The sequence below is a fragment of the Notothenia rossii genome (genome assembly GCF_949606895.1).
Source record: "Notothenia rossii genome assembly, chromosome: 9".
NCBI classification, from domain to species: domain Eukaryota; kingdom Metazoa; phylum Chordata; class Actinopteri; order Perciformes; family Nototheniidae; genus Notothenia; species Notothenia rossii.
The window spans coordinates 66,877,842-66,898,774 of NC_136907.1; the positions used below are offsets into that span (position 1 = coordinate 66,877,842).

General features: G+C 41.7%; 1 protein-coding gene across 4 annotated transcripts in view; it reads left to right on the top strand.

The window, feature by feature from the left end:
* The window catches only part of agap3 (ArfGAP with GTPase domain, ankyrin repeat and PH domain 3), a 119,844-nt gene extending 100,847 nt beyond the window's left edge, over window positions 1-18,997 (top strand). For all 4 annotated transcript variants that reach the window (XM_079652130.1, XM_079652133.1, XM_079652132.1 and 1 more), the window contains exons 14-18: window positions 2,965-3,119; window positions 3,591-3,681; window positions 4,750-4,972; window positions 14,731-14,986; window positions 15,733-18,997. In XM_079652130.1, the coding sequence (XP_079508256.1) occupies window positions 2,965-3,119; window positions 3,591-3,681; window positions 4,750-4,972; window positions 14,731-14,986; window positions 15,733-15,963 (956 nt within the window). In that variant the 3' untranslated portion in view covers window positions 15,964-18,997. The remainder of the gene's footprint in view (window positions 1-2,964; window positions 3,120-3,590; window positions 3,682-4,749; window positions 4,973-14,730; window positions 14,987-15,732) is intronic.
* The last annotated feature ends 1,936 nt before the right edge of the window (window positions 18,998-20,933 follow it).

Below are 20,933 nucleotides of genomic sequence, written 5' to 3' on the forward strand. Positions count from 1 at the left end.
ATAACATCTGTAACTGGGAGGATCCCGAACAGTTTTATGATCCATGTAAAGCGTTGACGAGGAAGTGTATCTGTTCCTTCCTCGTCGCAGCTCTGTGGCCATTAAGCTCTAATTTCCTTTTTATTACGCCATGTTAATTAAAGAAAATCATATTTCGCTCATTCTTCACAGTTGGCTCCTCCGTTGGCTTTAAATTGTGTTCCTCCTTGTCCGCCCACTGGCAGAGCTGTGTTAATTTATTTCTAATTGGTAAGAACTTGTTGATCATATGCTCGCGGATAGATTTGGTCAGGAGGTTAATGCTTGCGGTAATGTGACAAGGTGATCGTTCCTCTGCTAGCCATGTGCTAACTGCTCTCATTGAGTAATAACAGAAGCGCTAATGGCCCTTTTAAAAGCTCATCACGTCAGGTGCCTGTAAGATAGCGCCGATGCCTTTGACACATTGTTCCTGCTCAGAGTTAGCGTCTCTGTGAAGACCACTTTGACCTCAGCACCGTGCTTACATGGAGCAGAATGACTTTGCCTCATAGAGCTGAATTGCCACACTGTGGACGGCATTAAAAAGTAATATCCGTGTGCTGGATCTGCATGTAATGACAACACGGGAGTCCCACATAAAGCCTCCTGCTGCACATGTTCCTCTGTCTCTTTAGTGGCTACACCATGTCTCGCCTGTGCATTACTATGCATGGAGAATTAGATTTGTTTTCCCTTGTATACTCATCAGTTTAAGAAACCAGCCATCCGTTGCTTTTTTAATCTCCATAATGAAAGTGTTTTAATTCCTCCAATTTATTGCCTGGGCAGCCAACAGAATAATTAGCTTTGTTCGGGGTTTCTTAAAAAGATGAAAACACGTAGTAGAACAACATTTGAGTCTGGGAGCCACTGATTTCAAATGCATTAGTTATTGTACCTCAAGTTATATCGGACAAGGGAAGCATTGATTTTTACTGTATGTTTTTTCAATTAATCACGCTTTTTTTTTTTCCTAATCAGATTTTCTCTCCATTTTGTATTCCTTGTCACTTTCTTAAGTAAACCGTTTTGATTCTCTGAAACCAATTTTGTTTCCATTTGAATCCCCACCAGTGCTTTAAAGTGTAACACCCACATAGTGTCTCGCTGTTAGTCTAAATAAAGAGGCTTCCAAGGCTTTATTGATTCCTCCTGACCTGTAGTCGATTCCACAAACTGAATCAGATAATTGAAGTCGGTGTCGAGCTAATTGGATTATTGCTTTCCCCCTGAAGAGATGGCCCTCCACCGAGGCTCAGGGATCGCTACATCACACCGTCCGTCAGAAATCTGTCATTCACGGATTCACAGGGCTGCGACTCGCACCAAGGAGGCTCAATTGATTATAAATGTGCACTAATTTCTCTGATTAGATGATTTGTCTGACAAATGATTGCCATAATTTGATAACTACACACATGCAGTTAATTTAATATACAAAAACGGATACATTAATACACAATACATTAGTATACATATTTTGTACATTAAATAAATGTCCTTTTAATGTAACTTCTATTAATGATAAAGCTACTGAAGAGAAAAACCTTCCCCTCGTGTCTACTCGCCTCCAGTCCTCCAAACATGGTTTATGCAAATGAGATGACTATTTGCATAGACATAATTAGGTAATTACAAATCATTTGGCTATGAGCTCAAGCATGTGCACAGACCCAGAGATGTTACACGAGTCACTTTGTACAGTACCGAGTTAATGAATTGCTTCTGAACAGCAGAGCCATTACAGCATGTGTTGGAACATATGTTGTGTCAGACCTCTCGTTTGAAAACGACAGGTGACATTGTTATAAATCTTAGTTAAACACAAAAGGGCAGCGGAGAAAACCAGCTGAGTCAAAACCAATTTAAGGGCCAAATGAGTTTTCATAATATATTAAAATAAGAAAAAAGACTATAGTTAGTACTTGACTAAACATAACTGGACTTAATGTATTCCTTTTTCAGACTCTATAACTGCTTAGCGATATAAACCAATGCTATCCATATTTAATATATCATGCCCTGAAAAGAGCTTACATTATAGAAGTCAAGGTCACTGTCAATATTGGTAACTGGGGTGTATAACTGTTTTTTTTTAAATGACGATATTTGTTTTTATAAACACAATAGTCTCTTAGAATCTGTCATTGACTAAACCATGGACATGCAGGGATTCTCAACCTGGTTCTTTAATCAAAAAGTAAAAAGAAGCCGCCTGTGAACATTTAAAAAAGTAGAAGTTTAAATTCACTCCCAAGGTGTATTCCTACAACATCCAATCACGATGACACATTCTGTCACATGCCTCAATAACAGCATATTGATAAAGAACAATATACCATCTGTATCTTCAATTCATTGACTTGCAGATACTGAGTTATTGCAACTATTGTGTACACATTTAGTGATGGAGATGTTTGAATGTTCTACAACCCTGATTGCCTTCTTCTACATGGCAACAGCAATGGAGTGTCTTGTGGTTTGAACATGCATGCTCTCTGCCAAAATGTAATAATTTCTCACAAAAGAAGTTGAAATTATTGACCTTTTTTTTCCTCTGTCAAGTCTGTACATATTTAGAATTGTACAACTTTGGGATAACTGCTAAGTAAATGTGTAAATCATAGAAAAATCACAAAAATCAGATTTCTAATAAAAGACTATATTGTGTGTTGCTGCTAATGAGTAATGTTATGAAAGATAAAAAAATGCATCCAAGCATTTATAAGACTGAGATTTCGAGGCATTGTTGAAAACGGCAGTGCACTAGGTGCTGGGAAAACTGGAGTGTTTCTGAGTTTAACAGCAACCTATGTCATCGTGCGTTGATGCGTGAATGGGCCTGGGTCACTGAGCTGTGTCGCTAACTTGCAGGGTCAGATTGCAACCACTGATATGCTTGTTTCTTAAGTCCTAATGTATTGTTTATTTGTGTTTTGGCAGAACAAGAGGATTCCTTTGAGTTCATCATCGTGTCGTTGACGGGTCAGACGTGGAACTTCGAAGCCTCTACGTACGAGGAGAGGGAGCTGTGGGTCCTAGCCATCGAGAGCCAGATCTTCGCCAGCCTGCAGTCCTGCGAGAGCATAAAGAACAAGGTACAGCACGGAGGATAATAACTATGAGGAGGATGGGAGGAAAATCATCTAATCACAGCGTCGTCGTCATCATCCTACAATTCTGCAGCTTCATTTACATTCCTTTGTTTCCCCCCTTCTTTCCAACCTTTATTGCGCCCTCACCCTCCCCCCCACCCCCCACCGCCCTTCCTCACCCACTTCAAGCTGTCACATGTGGGAGGTTTTCAGACAGGTGCACCGCAGTGTGGGGGATCTCTTATTAGAACTGACAGACATCAGAGAAAGAACACGGCTTGTGTCAGCAGACTGAGCAGACACGGCCTTGTTTTACATATTCATATTTTCTCTGTCTTTTTCTTTTGGAAAACCTCATCCCCCCCCCCTCCTCACTGGTTGTCTATTATTTGAATCTAGCTATAATTGTTTGCGTTCTTTTACTCTATCAATGATTAGTTCCTGCTGACTTATTCTCTCCCTCATTTCCTGCAGTCTCGGTTAGGCAGCCAAAGTGATGCAATGGCCATTCAGTCCATACGGAACGTGAGGGGGAACAGCTTCTGTGTGGACTGTGATGCACCCAGTGAGTATATTTATCCACTGCAACAGCCCATTTCTCCTCGATAAGGCCTATATAAATAAATGGTTTCTATACCTCCATATTTGACCAAAGATGGAAAGATAGCAAAACTTCAATTTTTGGGTGGTTTTAATAAAGTTATTGCAAGTTATTGGTGTTAACACATTTGATTCAATTGTTGTATTCTACTCACTATTTGACTTACAAATACGCAAAGACATTAGTTGCAAAAAAAATAAATAGATGGATTAGGTTTCAATTTAGATTTAAGCTATTTTCACTTACTGCCATTTGTTACTTGCTACTACAGACAGAAAATCTAAATGTGGGCAATTAACCAGAACTAAGCTGAGAGGAACAAACATGTTTCAATAATGAGAAACATTTCCATCAAACATAACCCTATTTTATTCCCAATAATGTTTTAATAATCTCCACCAACATAGCTCTCTATAGAAGTGACATTGTGACCCTAACTCAATTCTCTATTTCTTATGATGTCAACAATTATTCTAAAAGTCAAATTCTGCTATAGTAGGTTACATTTCCATCCGTCTCATTTAAGAGCCTGTGCCTACCTCTTTTTAATAGTTGATAATGTTTTAATGCAACCTCCTGTAGCTTACAGTATTTATATGACTTAACTGTTATTTATTTACATTTAGTCAGAATTGTACCCTAAGCTAAATGTGTCAGAGCCGAATCTAGCGACCTTTACAGGATCAGCTCCTTGAAGCATTTCCTGTTTTCCTCAAGACTCAGCCAAGAGGGTTACAGGTTCTTCTTTTCCTGATCTAAATAAACATCTAATAACATATCGTGAATAATAATAATATAAGACATTGAAAACTCATGTTATCAGTGCAGATGATAATGCTAGAAAAATAATTCAGTTTAAAGCTAAAATTAGTATAATGTAAGATGCAAAGTAATCCTTACGAAATCTCTTCTTGAATCAAGTTTATACAGATGTAAAAAGCTTAAAAATCTCCTTTTTTAAATAAGCGATTATGAAGCTTTCCTCTTTGCTTCTCTAACTGTATCACTAAAATGATTTCTTGCCCTCCTCAGACCCCGACTGGGCCAGTCTGAACCTGGGCTCCCTGGTGTGCATCGAGTGCTCGGGGATCCACAGGAACCTGGGCACCCACCTGTCCCGCGTGCGCTCCCTGGACCTGGACGACTGGCCGGTGGAGCTCAGCATGGTGATGACGGCCATCGGGAACGCCATGGCCAACAGCGTGTGGGAGGGGGCTCTGGAGGGCTACAGCAAGCCAGGCAACGACACCACCAGGTGAGCCTTCTTCTACACATACAGGTGCCGCTTAATGAGGCATACGGAGATTATAGTGTGAGAAGGCAGCGCCGTCTTCTCTCCATTACCTGCCGTTTATTAGCCACCCACATTTCAGCTCAGGCAGTTCACGCCACAAAACGCTCCATAAGCAGCACCGGGGGTCCAGAAGTGTCTCTTGAGAGGAAACAGTATTTTATGTTTGAGCATCAGTCCGTCCTGTACACATTGATCACACTGCCTCTGTGTCTTTCTCCAGTTGGTACCTTGTTGCCATCTCTATCCCGTTGTCTCTTCTTCTTTGGATATAATATCTATTATTTCCAACAGAGTCCGTCTCTCCACTAGCTTGCCTTTTATTGAAGGGAGTGTTGCACTTACCAAATAAATGCCCAAATCCATCAAGTTTGTCGTTTGACATGTAAGCGCTCATCAGGAAAATATATTTGAATAATAAATACATATGAAACCAGCCCAAGCCGTTTGATGATGCCTGAAATCGGTGAGAGTATAATGGGTAGGAATGTGTTGTATAAAACTAAGCAAATCACAGTTTAATAGTGTCAGTTTTGGGGAAATGTGGTTATAAAACAAGGAGCATTCTATTCTGGCTATATGGAGGTGCATAAAGTCTAATTTGACTTAAGCATCTCTTCAAATCTGCTCCAGTACTTTAGACAAGGCAGCACCTGCACATGCTCAAACAGAGCAGAGTCAATGAGCCCCCCAAAAAAAAGAGATGCAACTTGACACACGTACAATTTACTTAACCAGTTTTTATTTGACAACCCAACTAGTAGCTTTCCCTCTTTTGAAGGTATCTCTTAAATGATACTTGTCCACCTGCTCCCTACTGTCCTGTCCCAAGTTAACCCCGGACAATAAGCCCCCTCTCCTGAGAGGTCCCAGATCTGTTGGAGGATTGTTTATCTCCCAGTGACAGGTGAGGCCTAGCATCCCAGTCTGACTAATGACCTGCTATGTGGCTGTGCAGGTAATTAAGCACACCATTACGGCTTAACCCCTCTCCAAGAGCCGGGCCCTCAGGCCCCCGACTGCCATGTCACATATCCATCACACGGGGCCGGGTCATCACTCTGTCTGTCAGGAAGAGACTGTCTGTAGGCTCTCCCTGCTGCCAGTTCACTGCTTTAACATCACAGCTTAGTAACTTGAATATACCAACAGAGAAACATATCTGCTTCATTTCTCTACTGATGCTGCTCTTAATGCTGCAGCTGGTATGAATCAGAAATAACAAGAATATAATATTATTTTATTTTTAAAGCGTTACTTAGAACCATTTTGTATTCGCAGATAGTTAGGAGATTTTATTGATAATGCAGACATTAAGGTAATCAACATTCAAGCAGTTTCTATAGTACAGACAATAGTACAGGCAGCATTAGCAGCAGCACTATTTGTGTTGTGTCCTGTTTTTTTGTTAACTGAAAAAACATGTAGCTCTTTAGGTAAGGCCTCCACCACTTACTACATGTATTTATTTGATATAACTTATCGACTTATCTTGAAAAGAAAGCAAACGATTCACATTTAAAGACATGTTTAACTTATTCAATACAGTAATTAATTAGCAGGTTTATATCTCATCAGTCAAAAGTCATTAGCTTTCATATCAGCAGTTGACAACTATTCTGAATTCTTTAGCTAAAACTGAAGCTATTAGTGACAATAATTCCTATCCCGTCATGTGTTTGACTTTTACTCACATAACATAAGTGAGGAGTTTTAACCTTTTTCCAAATCTATGACGTCTCTGACTCACTATTTGGTTCAGGGTTAAGAAAACAGGCTTTCTAGAAAACATTAAGCTTTTTTACTGTAAAAACAAGTTGTAAATGCGTACCTTAAAAATCCACTTTCCTAGTTCTTGTTGTAAATGGTCTCCGCCGACACTTTATCAAAGACATTGCTGATCATACACGAATAATAGTTTGTGCACATACTAGGACCTAATAAAGGTTCAGTGTGCTAATGACCAGGGTCTTCTTGTTCGCTATTTGTACCTGCAGTCCCCGACCTTTTCCCCTTGAACCCACGGTGCGCTCTCCGGCCAGTTCAGCACTGAATGATGGCCTACAGTTATTTATTGAATGGTATCTGTGCTAAAGTGCTCCATTGTGGACTTGATGAAAGATTATTGATGTTGATTCCTCTCCCTACCACTGTCAGTCCCACGTCGCCTGCAGCAGGAAGCTTCTTCATTGTCTAAAAAAATCCGATCTTATCCTGCAGCAGCATCTCCATTAGTTTTCACTGTCAAACAATAAATCTCATTTGCAGCCTAACTAATCTTCAGACAAAACACAGCAGTAGTAAATATCATATATGGCCACTGGTTATCGAGATGCTCATGATTTTGCTGCTGATAGAACAATGTACCCTCGTGGGTGTAACTCTCGTATCAAATTATTTTCTGCTTTATCACCAATGATGAATTATTACCGACTTAAGGGGATCTACTTTTTCTGATTTCTTTCTTTTAACGCCATCAATCCTGACCTGACTCTGTTTCTGCGTAGGCTCCTCTTAACATATGAGAGGATTTTAATTGTGTCAGATCGGTGACATGTAGCAGCTTTGTGATGGCACACAGGCAGTGTATGGCTCCGAGTCCCACTAAACATTAGTGACACCTAATCTAAACGATTCAGTAACTACCTGAATATCAACTCAGGGTCTGATTGAATGTCTCCTGCAACACTAGTTTTACCCCCTTGCATTTTTGAGATTTAACTTAAAAGCATTCATCCACAGGATTGGTTTAGTTTATGATATTCTGGATCCAGAGAACACAATGTATAGATTTGTCGTACGCAGATCCCCACAGCAGCATCGGACTGATTACAGGCATCATAATAGGAAACATGGCTATATCCATGTATATGTGCACTTATTCATGTTTGTAGAACATTGTATGCTACCACTCTTCAGTAATGCACCCTTCATAAAGATGTAACTGATGGTTTCTTAGAGAAACTATAAGCCATTCATATGAGCACATTTTGGATATCTAGGTTGTAAAAAAAATTGAAAACCTTGGGCCAATGCTAAGTATTTATATCTTGTCATAATGTAGTTATACATTGTGTTAATCTGAATACATTCTCATGTCTTTCTAATAAGCCTTTTCAAGCTTGTAGTTCGTTAAGTCATCAGTATAATAATAGTATTAATAATACACTTTATTAAGCACCTTTCATATAAAAGAGAACGCCATTAAAACTACACAAAGAAAAATCAAAAGAAGAAAAACTGAACTAAACAGCATCATACAAACACAGAGTTAAACACATAGAAAATAAGAATAAAATAATAAACTAAATAAAATCAAAGAACAGCAATTCAAAAAAAGTGAGTTTTCAAGAGTGACTTAAAAGAAAAGAAAGACCAATATAGTCTTTTAAATGTTTTATTTTTATAGTAAAAAACTAAATAGATATTTGACAAGCTGACCCAAAAGTTGTTGTCAAACAACTTATCTGTTACAAATGAATGACGTTAATAAAGCCATTGACAACAATAACTAACTCATTTACTGTATAAAGGATGCCTAATTAAAACAAGCTATGCTACAGTTAAATCTGTGATAATACATTTCCCTGCAGTCAGCATATTGGAAGGTAGTTGTTCTTTTAATTAGCGCCTGGGAGTGGTCTTGTTTTGCACGTCACCTCTAATTGCTTGGCATGTTTGTGATAGAAAACACCACAGACTATTTTGAAGGGGGAGCTCCAACAGCTAACTTTAACCTTATCGTCTACACACACACACACACACACACACACACACACACACACACACACACACACACACACACACACACACACACACACACACACACACACACACACACACACACACACACACACACACACACACACACACACACACTCATTTGGGGGAGATGTCCTGGAGCGTGGACGGATGTGGACGGCTATCCCTCACTGGCCGGGCCTCTCACTGTCACCCTCTGTAGCTCCGCGCCGCCCCCGGCAACAGGCAGGTAATAGCTCTGATGAGAGCCCTCCACTTTGTTTCAGAAATAATTTGCCACTCCTGCCGCCTGCAGGGTCTGCGTGGTAATAAAAATGAATCACACCGCTAACCTCTCCAAACCTGGCCCCCGCTGCCTCTTTTAACCCCTTCTGCTCTGGCACCTTCTTTTGCTCGATTACAACATCAGTGCTGTGTCCATTACAGTCCTGCTGTATGGTTTGTCCCCATGGCCCCTGTCCTCCAAGTTATTCCCCCCAAACACAGAGCCAGGCTTGGGGGCTGCTCACAGGTTAGGAGTGCTGGAACCCTCCACAGAGCTTTTAGAATAGCCGGCCTTGCCAGGAGCCCCGGTGGAGGAAGAGTAATTAATTAAGACAAATGAATGACTGGGTCTTCCCATGTCCTCCCTCTCTAAACGAAACCCACAGGTCAGTAATTAGCCCTGTGTGGGAGAAGTCACTAATTGCCCACATGCCACCGGGTTCCTCAGCCAGGTGGACAAGAGATAATCATTTTGGCCAAATCTACTTAACCCTTTTAATTTAGTTAGCAGTATGAAATCATAACAAAAAAGTTCCTGTCTGTGAAAGAGGCAGTCCCTTTATGTGACCGGGAATTTTAAATGTGTACGTACGTGCAGCAGCCTGCATACATAAGCAGGGCATGTGTTATCGTCCCCTCTGCTTTGTCTGTGAGGCGAGGGTTCAGCAGGGGTTAACAGCATGAGCATTTAAGGGTGTTAGTCTTGCTGGCACAAAAACACAGCCACTCCATCATGAGGAGTCTGACAACCTCATTAATGTCACAATATATTCAACTCATCCCTCTGCCTGCCTACGGCACCCAGATGCTCTCCTGTTGGCCCCTTTATAGAGCCCAACACAACAACCTTTTGAATTCTGGTCATCTGTTCACGCCGCACTCTGGAAAAGTGGCGACTAGTCCACTTGTGAAAATATTTGTCCTGGTTATGTGCAGCTGTAGAATGTGTGCACTGTACCGGCTGGACCAGAGGGGGCCTTATTTAGCACTTTTTTTGCCGCGGCGTTTACTGTGTTACTCCTTCATTTCTGGCCCTTAGCAACCTTTGATGCTTTGGGGCCCAGCTTTCTGTCCCTGTTGTGTGCGCTCTTTTTTTTCTTCTTCATCTCTGTCGTTTCCCCTCCGAGCCCCCGCTCTGTCTTTCTGCTGCTGTCCCTCTTCCTCACTCTCTGTCTCTTCCCTCCCCTCGGTTTGTGGAAGTGAAGCCGCTGTCTGCATGGGAATCGGTCCCATACAAGTTGCCTACCCCCACTGTGAAGTCTGTTCATGCTGGTCGAATCCCCCCCCCCCCCCTCTATTCCCCTCCCAACAGCACCACCATTTCTCCCCTTCACTGCGTCTATTTGATGTGTCCGCAGTGGATTTGGATCCTCGGGGGAACAGTAGGAGGAGCTCTGGAAAAGCTTTGATTGTTTAGGAGGACCCAGTGTGTGTTTGAAAGATGTGCGAGTGGTGGGACGGACATCCTTCTCTTCCTATGGACCAATGCATCTTTATTGCAGGCCGTCAGATTGGTCATTCTGGAGGCTGCTCCGCCGCTGGCTCCACCCCCGCCGTCTCAGTTTCCCGTCCCTTCTTATAAATTCCCGTTCGCCTTTGTCTTTCAGGCTTGACTAATTATCCTTGTTTGTCTCTCTTTATTTGAATTCAGTCATGTGTTCTTGACTCCGTGGGCTGGGTTTAGGAGAATCATTCCGCCATTTGCCACTTAATTAAGTCAGGGTCAGGATCCATTGCTCAACGGAGAGCTGAAAGGACAGAGCTCTAATAGAATTATAAAAAGAGGCCTTTTCTCTACTGTTAGGGCTGCCTTTATGTAGGTGGGCTCTGCGTGGTCAAATGAAAGGAAACACCAGCTCTGGACAGGAGCCCATTTCCACTTTAGACTCATTTTGATGTTTGCCCAGGATTTCTTTCACGTTAAATCCAATGATTGAAAGTTAAACAATGATCATAGGCTTTGAGATACCCCTGAATGATGGAGGAAGTTTAGGGGGGGCGACCCAAACACCGCTTGTTTTTAGTTACAAGAGACACACAGGCATTTTTATTGGGAACTTTAAGCTGCCCTCTGTCCCCGGAGCAACAGAGAAATTTAGAACAAGTATGTGCTCAAAGAAGGGTGGGGAAATCGGTGTGTGTGTGTGTGTGTGTAAGAGTTACCATCAGTTCAATTTCCTAAATATCCCCCTATGCTGTGAAAATGCACTCTCCTTTCCCTCCCCTCCTCCTCTGTCCTGGCGCTTTGACATGCTAAATCTGCTGATTTTATTTTTCTTCCTCCTGTGGTGAGGAAGTGTCCTTTTCAAGGGTCTCAATTTTCCCCCTGACTGTCTAAACCCTACCTCTGTTTGGATTGTTTTTCTATTTCAAACAAAAGACAGAGGCAGGATTACCATTTCACTTCCTTTCACACTTGCTCTTTCAAGTGGCAGCAGTTTAGGTTTTATTTAAAAAAAAACACTGCCCGGCTTCTTTTTGTTATTTTTTTATTGTAGAAGTGTAAAAAGAGCTGTGGTTGAATGTAGATCCCGGCATAAGCAGTGAGTGGGGCTTTTTTTTTCCTCCCTGCAGGCCTCCGGGGCTGATTTGGTAGCGGGGGCTAACAAAGTGTCCTCAGGGCTCCTTTCTGAGATGTTGACGTCTTCTTAATGGCTCTCCTCAGCCTTTTTGTTTCACATCTTGGTGCTAACTTTCTGCCTCATTTAGCTCATATCAATTCACTGGGCTCTACAGATTCAGCATCTCATTCATGGTCTCGCTCTTTGAAGCAAACTTTGGACAACAGCTCTAAGTGATAGTTTTCAGCTTAGATTTTTGGTATATGTTAAACATTTTGCCTTGAGGATTTCAACACGTTTTTTTATAAATACTTTATCCCGTTTGGCAGTTAAAAAACGAAACACTTTTTTTTTTTTTTCAAAGAGTCCACCGGAAATAAGAGGGGAGGGCAGGACGGCCCCTTCCTGTTCTGAGCAGTCCGCTGGTTTAAGGCCAATTGATTTGCTAACAGGCTTGTCCACACATAATGACTGAGTGGGGATTGATGGAGGTCTTACACCATAAAACTCTGAGTCGCTGCAATTGCCTGCCATTAGAGCTGTATTGTTGTTCACATAATACCCTCACCCTTAAGAAAAGATTGTCTTATGGTGCCGCGGCGTAAAGGACTTTTCTCCTCCACATTTTCCTTGAGGTCATAACAGAAAATGCACCCATATGCTTCTAAATGCTTTAAGGGTGTTTTAAGATGTGGGGTTAAGTTGCTTTATGAGCTTCCGGTGGCGTTGTGCAGTTAATCAATGTGCGCCGGGGTGCTGATGAAGACCCTCGCTCCTCCATCACATCTTAACTCCTGCAGTTAGGGCCGGTGCCAGCCTGCTCGGTGAGAGACAGACTGCGCTGGGGAGTGAGCCTGGCAGCTGACATATGACTCTGGAAACGCTCTCGGTCTGTGCTAAGTTGGCAGCTCTGACACATAGCTGCTAAGGTCGTAATAAAAGGGAGAGTGACTAATGTTGAACTTGATACTATTGTTAAATCTGCTGCTGTAATTAAACACGAGCTATATTGGGACATACTCGGGGTCAGGTCACACAAATGTCAGGACAACTTATTTGCCCTTTTACCTCTGGTGGTTATTTTTTTCCACTTTCAAAAGGGATGAATCTTCATTAGAAAGAACATCATGCAACGTCTATGAATTTTCACATTTTGAACATACAACACACATTAATCAACCTTTCTTAGATGTACCAGTGGTAACCAGCTGGCACGTTTTCAACCACAGTCCCTTGTCGAGGTGTTTTTAGTTATCTAGTTATCTAGAGTAACACCATCCTGCTGCTGTACATTTACTAAACCACCAAATATATAAATATAAATAGTCACTTACAAATGCTCTACTGTATATTCTGGTGTTTGGGTAATATTTCCTAAAAACTACAGGACGCAGCAATTTGAGATAATTAAATACACTTTTTTCTTAAAATATACAATATACTAAAAATATTTGTACACTAGTTTGTAAATGTTTATGTAATCAGTCAATTGATTGGGTGATTAAAAAAAAGAGCTGCAGACCGGGGGTAGAGGGAACAGAAAATGTAAAAAAAAAACCTACTAAAATGTTGTTAATTAAATGGCATCAGCTTTATCCTTTTAAATATCTTTTTACAAACCGGTCAGACAAAATGCATAAGAGTATCCATTGCATGAAGGTAGAGACAGAAATCTGAAGGAACGAGCGCTTAAAAAAACAAGATAAATATATATTTTTTATTGTGTGGATCTGATGTTGTTTTGGTTAGCTTGATTTCGGTAATTAAGTTGTTCTGCTGCTCTTTGTGTTCACTGTGATTATGATGAAATGGAATGGAAGTGAATGAGAGTGTCAGTTTGTACTTGCTGCGAGGCCTCGGCCGTTGATAGGGAGTCCCACGAGGGTCTTGTCACTCCAGCCGGCGTTGACGCTTAACTTATCCGTCCAAACCCTCTCCTCTCTGTCACTCACCCTCACTCCCAGACAACAGCCTCTTTCTGCTCCTCTTATCACTCCGCCTGACGGGGTCACCGGGTTACTGCCACACTGGGCATGCTCACTCATTCACATATTGATATTGATTTTTTTTTCTTTCTTATTTGGACAGTTTGTATGTGGGCAGAGAATGAAACGGAGGGGGGTTCAAGATGGAGAGCAATAGATATAACTCGGCCTGGCGATAGAGGACGGAGCCTTCCCTTTTCGCCTCTATTCTCCGCCGCAGAGTGAAGGAACCCACCGGCCCTCTCTGGCTGCCATTCAGCCCCATCGATCTGACTCTGGGCCCGGTTCCCCCCCCAAGGGAGACCGGGGCCCGGAGACACACTGCCTCTTTTGTGGAAGGGATCCACCAGTTCAGACTGACAGCCGACAGCGCTGATAAAAAAGACGTCCCCCTCCTTCCTGTATTGTCAGCCGCAGACTTGCTGTTGGAGATGTGTAACCTTTAGAAAGCTGGCCAGACTCTCACCGCCTTGCTGTCCACCCTAATCACTAGGAAGTGGAGTATTGCCCAAAGCCTCACAGCCTTTGGCATTCTCTCATCTCCGCCGACAATCTCAATGGTTTATTTCCCGCTGTGATAGAGGAGGCTGGTGGTGGGGTCCTGTGCTCTAATAATTTAGGAGCTTCTCTGTAGTGAGGATCTAAGGCCAATTGCCGTGACACTTCCCTTGTGTCTACGTTTCTCACTGTATCTGAATTATAACCATTCTGCTGTAACTCAGTGTATATCTGCTCTTGAACAGAAATCTGACTCATATTATCTTCTGAGATCACAAGATATGGTCTTATTGTCTGTTCTCGGTGTATGGATCTAGGGAAAAAGGCTTCTTGGCTCCGTTTAACTTTTCAAAGAGACTTGAAACTCACATAATTGGTCTCGGTTTGATTTATAAAGCTCTTATAAGTACACAGTTGAAATCCGTTGCTACTGTGTGTGCGTGCAATTTAAAATATTATTATTTTTCCTTCAATGTTATCTTGTGGTTGTTGTTATCTGTCATTTCTTATGCTGATATGATATGATCTTACGTGGTCAAATATGGGTCAAAAAGGAACATATGACACGTGTTGAAAGTTTTTTTGTAACTTAAGTCTTAATTGCTCATCGTGTTCCCCCCCCCGCCTGACCTGTTGTTTCCTTTCTCTCCAGGGAGGAGAAGGAGTGTTGGATTCGAGCCAAGTACGAGCAGAAGCTGTTCCTGGTGGGCCTGCCCCAGTCCGACGTGCCCCTCGGCCAGCAGCTGCTGCGGGCCGTGGTGGAGGACGACCTGCGGCTGGTGGTGCTGCTGCTGGCCCACGGCACCAAGGAGGAGGTCAACGAGACGTACGGGGACGGGGACGGACGCACCGCGCTGCACCTCTCCTGCGCCATGGCCAACGTGGTCATCACGCAGCTGCTCATCTGGGTGAGTCCTCGGATTAGAGGGGGGGGGGGGGGGAGAAGGACTTCCAAAACAACCACAAACCCTCTTTAATCTCTCCAGATGTTTCTTATTTCATGTCCCTCTCCTAAACACCAAGTGAATATTAGTTTTCATAGTTAGCTGTTCAATTGTAATGTTGGCTAGTTAAATGTAGCTCCTTGAAGAGAATTCCCCTGAAACACAGTACCTTCCTTTCTGCTCAACACAAATAACTCAACTCTTTTACTAAAGTATTGTTAGAAACCGCAAAAGGTTTTTGTAAATGTGTGTGATATGGACAAGATATCTCAAATGTTTCCATATCATCTTGAGGAATAGACATACAACTTTTACAGCTACAGCTTTAGTGTGTTCACTTTTGGGTTGAGCAGATATAGAATATATTGTAAACCGGATATTGTCATACAATATTTAACAACTTCAATGCTCTTGCAAGCATCAAGGATTCAAGGAGTTTAGTATGCAACATGCTTATTGCTAAAGGTTTCAGGTTTAACAGATATTTCAGTGTTTTGGAAGGAGATCAGTCATGCCTGTTTTGAATATGGTAGAATCATAGATTATTGTAAACAAAACAGCTCTTAAAATGACTGCTAGTTGTAGAAAGTGACGAGAAACATGGAGGACCAAATCAGGAAACTCAAATGAGCTTGGAATCATCTGGAAATTCCTTGGAACATCTCTAAAATATGTAAAATCTGACTTTTGTGTGTAATTCTCTCCGGCAGTACGGAGTGGACGTGTCGAGTCGGGAGGCTCGGGGTCAGACCCCTCTGTCCTACGCGCGGCGGGCCGGCAGCCAGGAGTGCGCCGACATCCTGCTCCAGCACGGCTGCCCCAACGACACCAGCAGCCTGTCGTCCGTGGCAACGCCCAACATGAGCCGCCGCAACCCCAACCCCAACATCAACAACAACAACGCCCAGTGCGAGCTCAACCGCAGCATCAGCATCATGTAGAGACGAGACACAGAGAGACCCCGGATCTCCCCCCCCCCCCCTCTGCTTCACACTGTGTAACCCAGAATCCTTACCAACGCAGAGAGTGATGGACTCATTGTTAATATTCCACTATGCTCAAAGAAGTGGTAGTTCGGGGGTCGGACATTGTACATTGTTTGTTTTATATAATTGTTTTTTTATTTGTTGAATTTGTTCTATCTTGGTCTGAAGCGATCACGATCAGCTTTAAGCTTTGTGTTTTTTAAGCGCCAACCAAACAAATGACTTACTTTGGCATTCATACCTACCCTACGAAAAGCATTTCCTTAATGCTTGAACATTTCCTTTTTATGTCTTCCCCTTCTGCGACGTGAACTGATTTCATAATGAGCTTGAAATGAGAGAAACTTCCTTCACATTTCCAAGCCTGAGCATTATAACATAAAACTGTGAGTGATAGTTTAACAAGTGACAAAAACACTAAGGGAAACTAAATCTTCCATGATCCCAGTGGCTGTTACAGCTTTAGTAATGACGCATGTCTTTAACACAGCTATCAAACTCTTGACATACTATTCATATACAAAGGCAAAGCAATTATAGATGAAGAGTCCAAATGATTTAGATACTTAATTCACAGGAAAATGGGTTCGGATCATCATAAAGGAGTTGATTGCAGAATTCCTGTCGGGGTGAAAGTGAGTCATTTCCTTCGCCACCCTTATCGTGATCCTCCAGTAAAAGTGTCGGTGACTACAAAGGAATTAAAGGGCATCGTGTTTTATGACCATCGAGCCACGCGGCTTTGTAAGCGTGCCTCTTCAATCAGAATTCATTCAAATTCAAAGGTTTGATTGAAACAGTGAGATCACACTGATAATGATGTCTTTGTTGGAGTAATTCTCCGATTGACTCGATTGTGTTGGTAATTATTTGACATAGATAGATACTGGAATATCCTTCCGCCTCGCCGCAGCCACAGCCCGTAGAAGCGGTACTCTCGAGATTATTTCCTCTTTTGTTGCTGTGAAATACATATATGGTACTGTGTGTGTGTGTGCGTCCGTGCATAACTGTACAACACGTGTGTGTGTGTGTGTGTGTGTGTGTGTGTGTGTGTGTGTGTGTGTGTGTGTGTGTGTGTGTGTGTGTGTGTGTGTGTGTGTGTGTGTGTGTGTGTGTGTGTGTGTGTGTGTGTGTGTGTGTGTGTGTGTGTGTGTGTGTGTGTGTGTGTGTGTGTGTGTGTGTGTGTGTGTGTGTGTGTGTGTGTGTGTGTGTGTGTGTGTGTGTGTGTGTGTGTGTGTGTGTGCTTACGTCTTTCATCTGTGATGGCAGAGAGCCACCGGGCATCTCTGTTCATAAAACATTTACACCAGAGAGAAGACACCCGCAGTGAAGATTTTGGAACATAACTGTGTTTTAATGTACAGACGTTTGTAAAAAAGTAGTTCTTGTTCCCTCACCTTATTCCTTATAAGAACATACTTAGACTTTTAGAGTCCAGAAAACAACCTCTTTCCGTTCAAACTGTGTCGGCTTAAACGCAGAGAGTTAACAAAAACCATTCAAACAACATTTAGGATTAAAGTGAGCTGGGGGTTGAAGTAGCTTGACTCTCTTTGCATTAAGTAATACAAATGTACAGTATTCCACTGACATAAGCTGATTAATTTATAGGTAAGAAATTAATTCAGGTGGAGTTGGCACAATGTGTATTTACCCTTTGATTCAACTGCCAATTTTAAGGTTTCTAAACCGTCTTGATTTTATGAGTTTACAAGAGCAGGATATATGTTTACAGAGGCCGTTATTAACTTTGTGTACCTTTTTGTTCCGGTTTCTGTTGTTGCTTTACAATATTTCTGTTCTAAGAGCTCACAGGGACTGAATATGTGGTCAAACGAGGGTGTTTGTAAATCGATGAAATGGCGATATTGTAAAGAAAACTGTGATATTTTTGGGATACTTATTTGCTTTCTTGATCAGAACATCCATTACACTCGTGTGTGTGTTCATTTAGTACAGACCTGGAGTCTGGAGGGGTTTAGCATGGCCTAGCTAACAGTTAGCCTGGTTTAGCATAAAGTTACACCATGTGGCGACGTCTAAAAAAAAAAAAACACATTTTAAAGTTGTACCTCTTTTTTTTTTGTCTAATTAAATACAGAAGACACCAGACTTTAGTGCAAGACACTGGTGGAAGTAAAGACTTTTAACCTACTTCCGTAACATGCATACTTTTTTAAAAACATGATAATTTTGATCCGTTTTTATTTTGTTTTGTTAAATTTTGCAATGTTACCCAGTGTTTAAAACAGCCTGCTGGCTTCACCTCTGTACTAAACGCACAGGAATGAAAGTAATATCGATCTTTTCATCAAGAAAGTGAATAAGAACTTTTCCCAACATCCTTAAAATGACCACAAATTCACCTAAAACCTTCAAATGTACTTGTACTGTACAGTGGTACTTGCCTTATTTCTGATTTACTTGACCGACTGATTTCAAAATTACATTTCAGTGGGGATTACTGAGAGGAGTTTATTGTGTAAAGTAATTACCTGAACCCTCATTGACATACTGTAGAGAAGATGATGAAAAGACACTAGAAACCTGCCTGTTTTCCCTTAAACATCAATTGGAAGTGTAAATATTAGCTAAAGCTTTTATCTGAAGACGAGCTCCTCCTACCTAGAGAAACAAACTAAACTGGTTTTAGGTCTCCTTTGAACCATTTTTTGATACGTTGTTTTTTTTTTGTTTCTCTTTAGACATATTTTTAAGGTACTTCTGTTTGGTTTCATTAACCGACCATCTTTGGTACTTGTGTATAATGATGTACATTTGACATATTTATAATGCAGTTTGTAAATATATTTTTTTTGTTTTTTTTTGTTCACGTTATTTTCCTATTGTAATTCCTTTTACGTTCAGAATGTGGAACAAAGCTAAAGAGTAACTTGTTGTATGCTTGGATGCTCGGCTGACTGTTGACCTATTAATAAACACTCAAATAAAACGATGTAGCCTTCCCTGCATTTGGGGAAATCGACACATTAGTCTGGTGTGTGTGTGTGTTCATCCGTCATCCATCACACTCCTGTGCATGACCTGCTGACGAGGTGAGACCCTCTCTCAAATTAAAAGTCTCATCATCACCTCAACAAGTACTGCCATTTCATCTTCTTCCCTTTTGCATGTTCCTTCATCAAACTTCCTGGAGAAATGTCCTGTCCGAGACAACTCATCCGAGCCCGTCTTTAAGGTAAGGAAAGCAACCTCTCTCCCTCCACTTCCTGCTCGTGGGACCCCCAGCAGTTTGCTGAAAGAGGATTAAGATAAGGAGCCGAGCTTAGTGTCAGGCAGCGCGACACCGTGGGGAAAAGTGAAAGGTCTCAGTGTTCAGAGGAGTCAAGCCCTCACTAATCCACTTCTTATTTCCTGCTAATCTTGTCTCAGCATATCTTCATCCCCTTCCTCTCTCTGTTGGCTGGCTTTGTTTGAGCTTCATCACCTGGTTTCGCTTTAGGGTTTCCTCTTCCTTCCTCTTTGCTGGATTGACCTGGGGCCACAATGCTCTGCGTCACGCTTAAAGACCCCGAAAACTTGTGTCATCAATCTGCTTCCTTAATAGAGATAATGGGGTCCTCTTACAGTTAGTTTTTCTTAATTTGGTGGAAGTGGCTAGTTTAGATACAACTATGCATATTCCTTCAACAATTTGGATTTTGCTGTATTTCATTTAAGATCTGATTTCAACAGACTTATTGCAGCAGATGAACTGAGTTTTTTTTACTTCAACAACAAAGATATTAGTTGCAAATCTTTCAATTTCAACATAAACGAAGACAGGGTTGAACCCACCCCGTGATTCCAATCTCTTCCAAACAATAATATATGTGTTGCTTTGGCCCATACTACATCCTTCCACCAAGTTTCATGACAAATCTGGCAAGTACAGAAGTTGTTGTGTTACATATTGTTGACAAAAATAAACTGGATACATAACCCCCCTGGCGGATGTAATAGTACATTTATAAACGATAAAAACATCTTTATTTAATTTTGATAGTTGCTTATTTGTTCATGAACTTTCCAACTGAACTTTTTGGACCATTTTGGAAAGAAGAAAGACATTGATGCATCACAACCTTTTTCAATACACATCCAGCAGATGCAGAGCAACATTAGAGTTGTGTTTTTGTCCCACAGACAAAAGTAGGTCAAATATTCTCTCTCTTAGCCTATTGTTGGTCTCCACCAGCGCTGTAGCTGTTTAATGCTCAACTACCTTTACCAGCTAGCTGCTAGTTTGCTGTGTTTTCTGTTATTCGGTGCTTGCACGTAGCAGACCATTTTTGGGGCTTTCTTTTATGCCTGAAACAACAGAGAAGAACACAGAGTGAACCACAAAGTAATGTGCGGCAGGTAAACTAAAACAATTCAGGGACACGACACATGATGAGCGACACAAAAACCGTGTGACGGGAACTGAGTTTTTCCCTACAATCACTCCCTCTCACATAAACGATTTAATTTAATCAATTACTAAAAATATGAATTATAACAGCTTTCAAGTATTCAGGGGCTTTACAGTACATGTTCAACATCTAAAGGCCCTAAATGAACCTAAAATGAATCATGCTCTGTCCACTTCTCTTGAGAAACATCATGTGTCCTGTAATTTATTACGGAGCCTGACGCCTTCGCAGACCCCGGCCACTTGTGTTTGTTGTTGTGAGGCTGGAGCGCTCGCTTGCACCGCTGTGTGTTTTGATATTTCATCAGGGCCTGCTAAACAGTGAGGAGGGCTCTCTGCCGCCCACCTCTCCTCAGACAAATTGCCTCCAAGATTGCAGAGGTGGGTCTGAGGCTGATGGATGGGAACACAAAGACCTGACGAGACCATATTTGCAAACATTAAATCCATATTTCCATAACATGTAGAGGCTGCTTGGCCACGGGCCACTTTAACAGCCTGTTTAGCA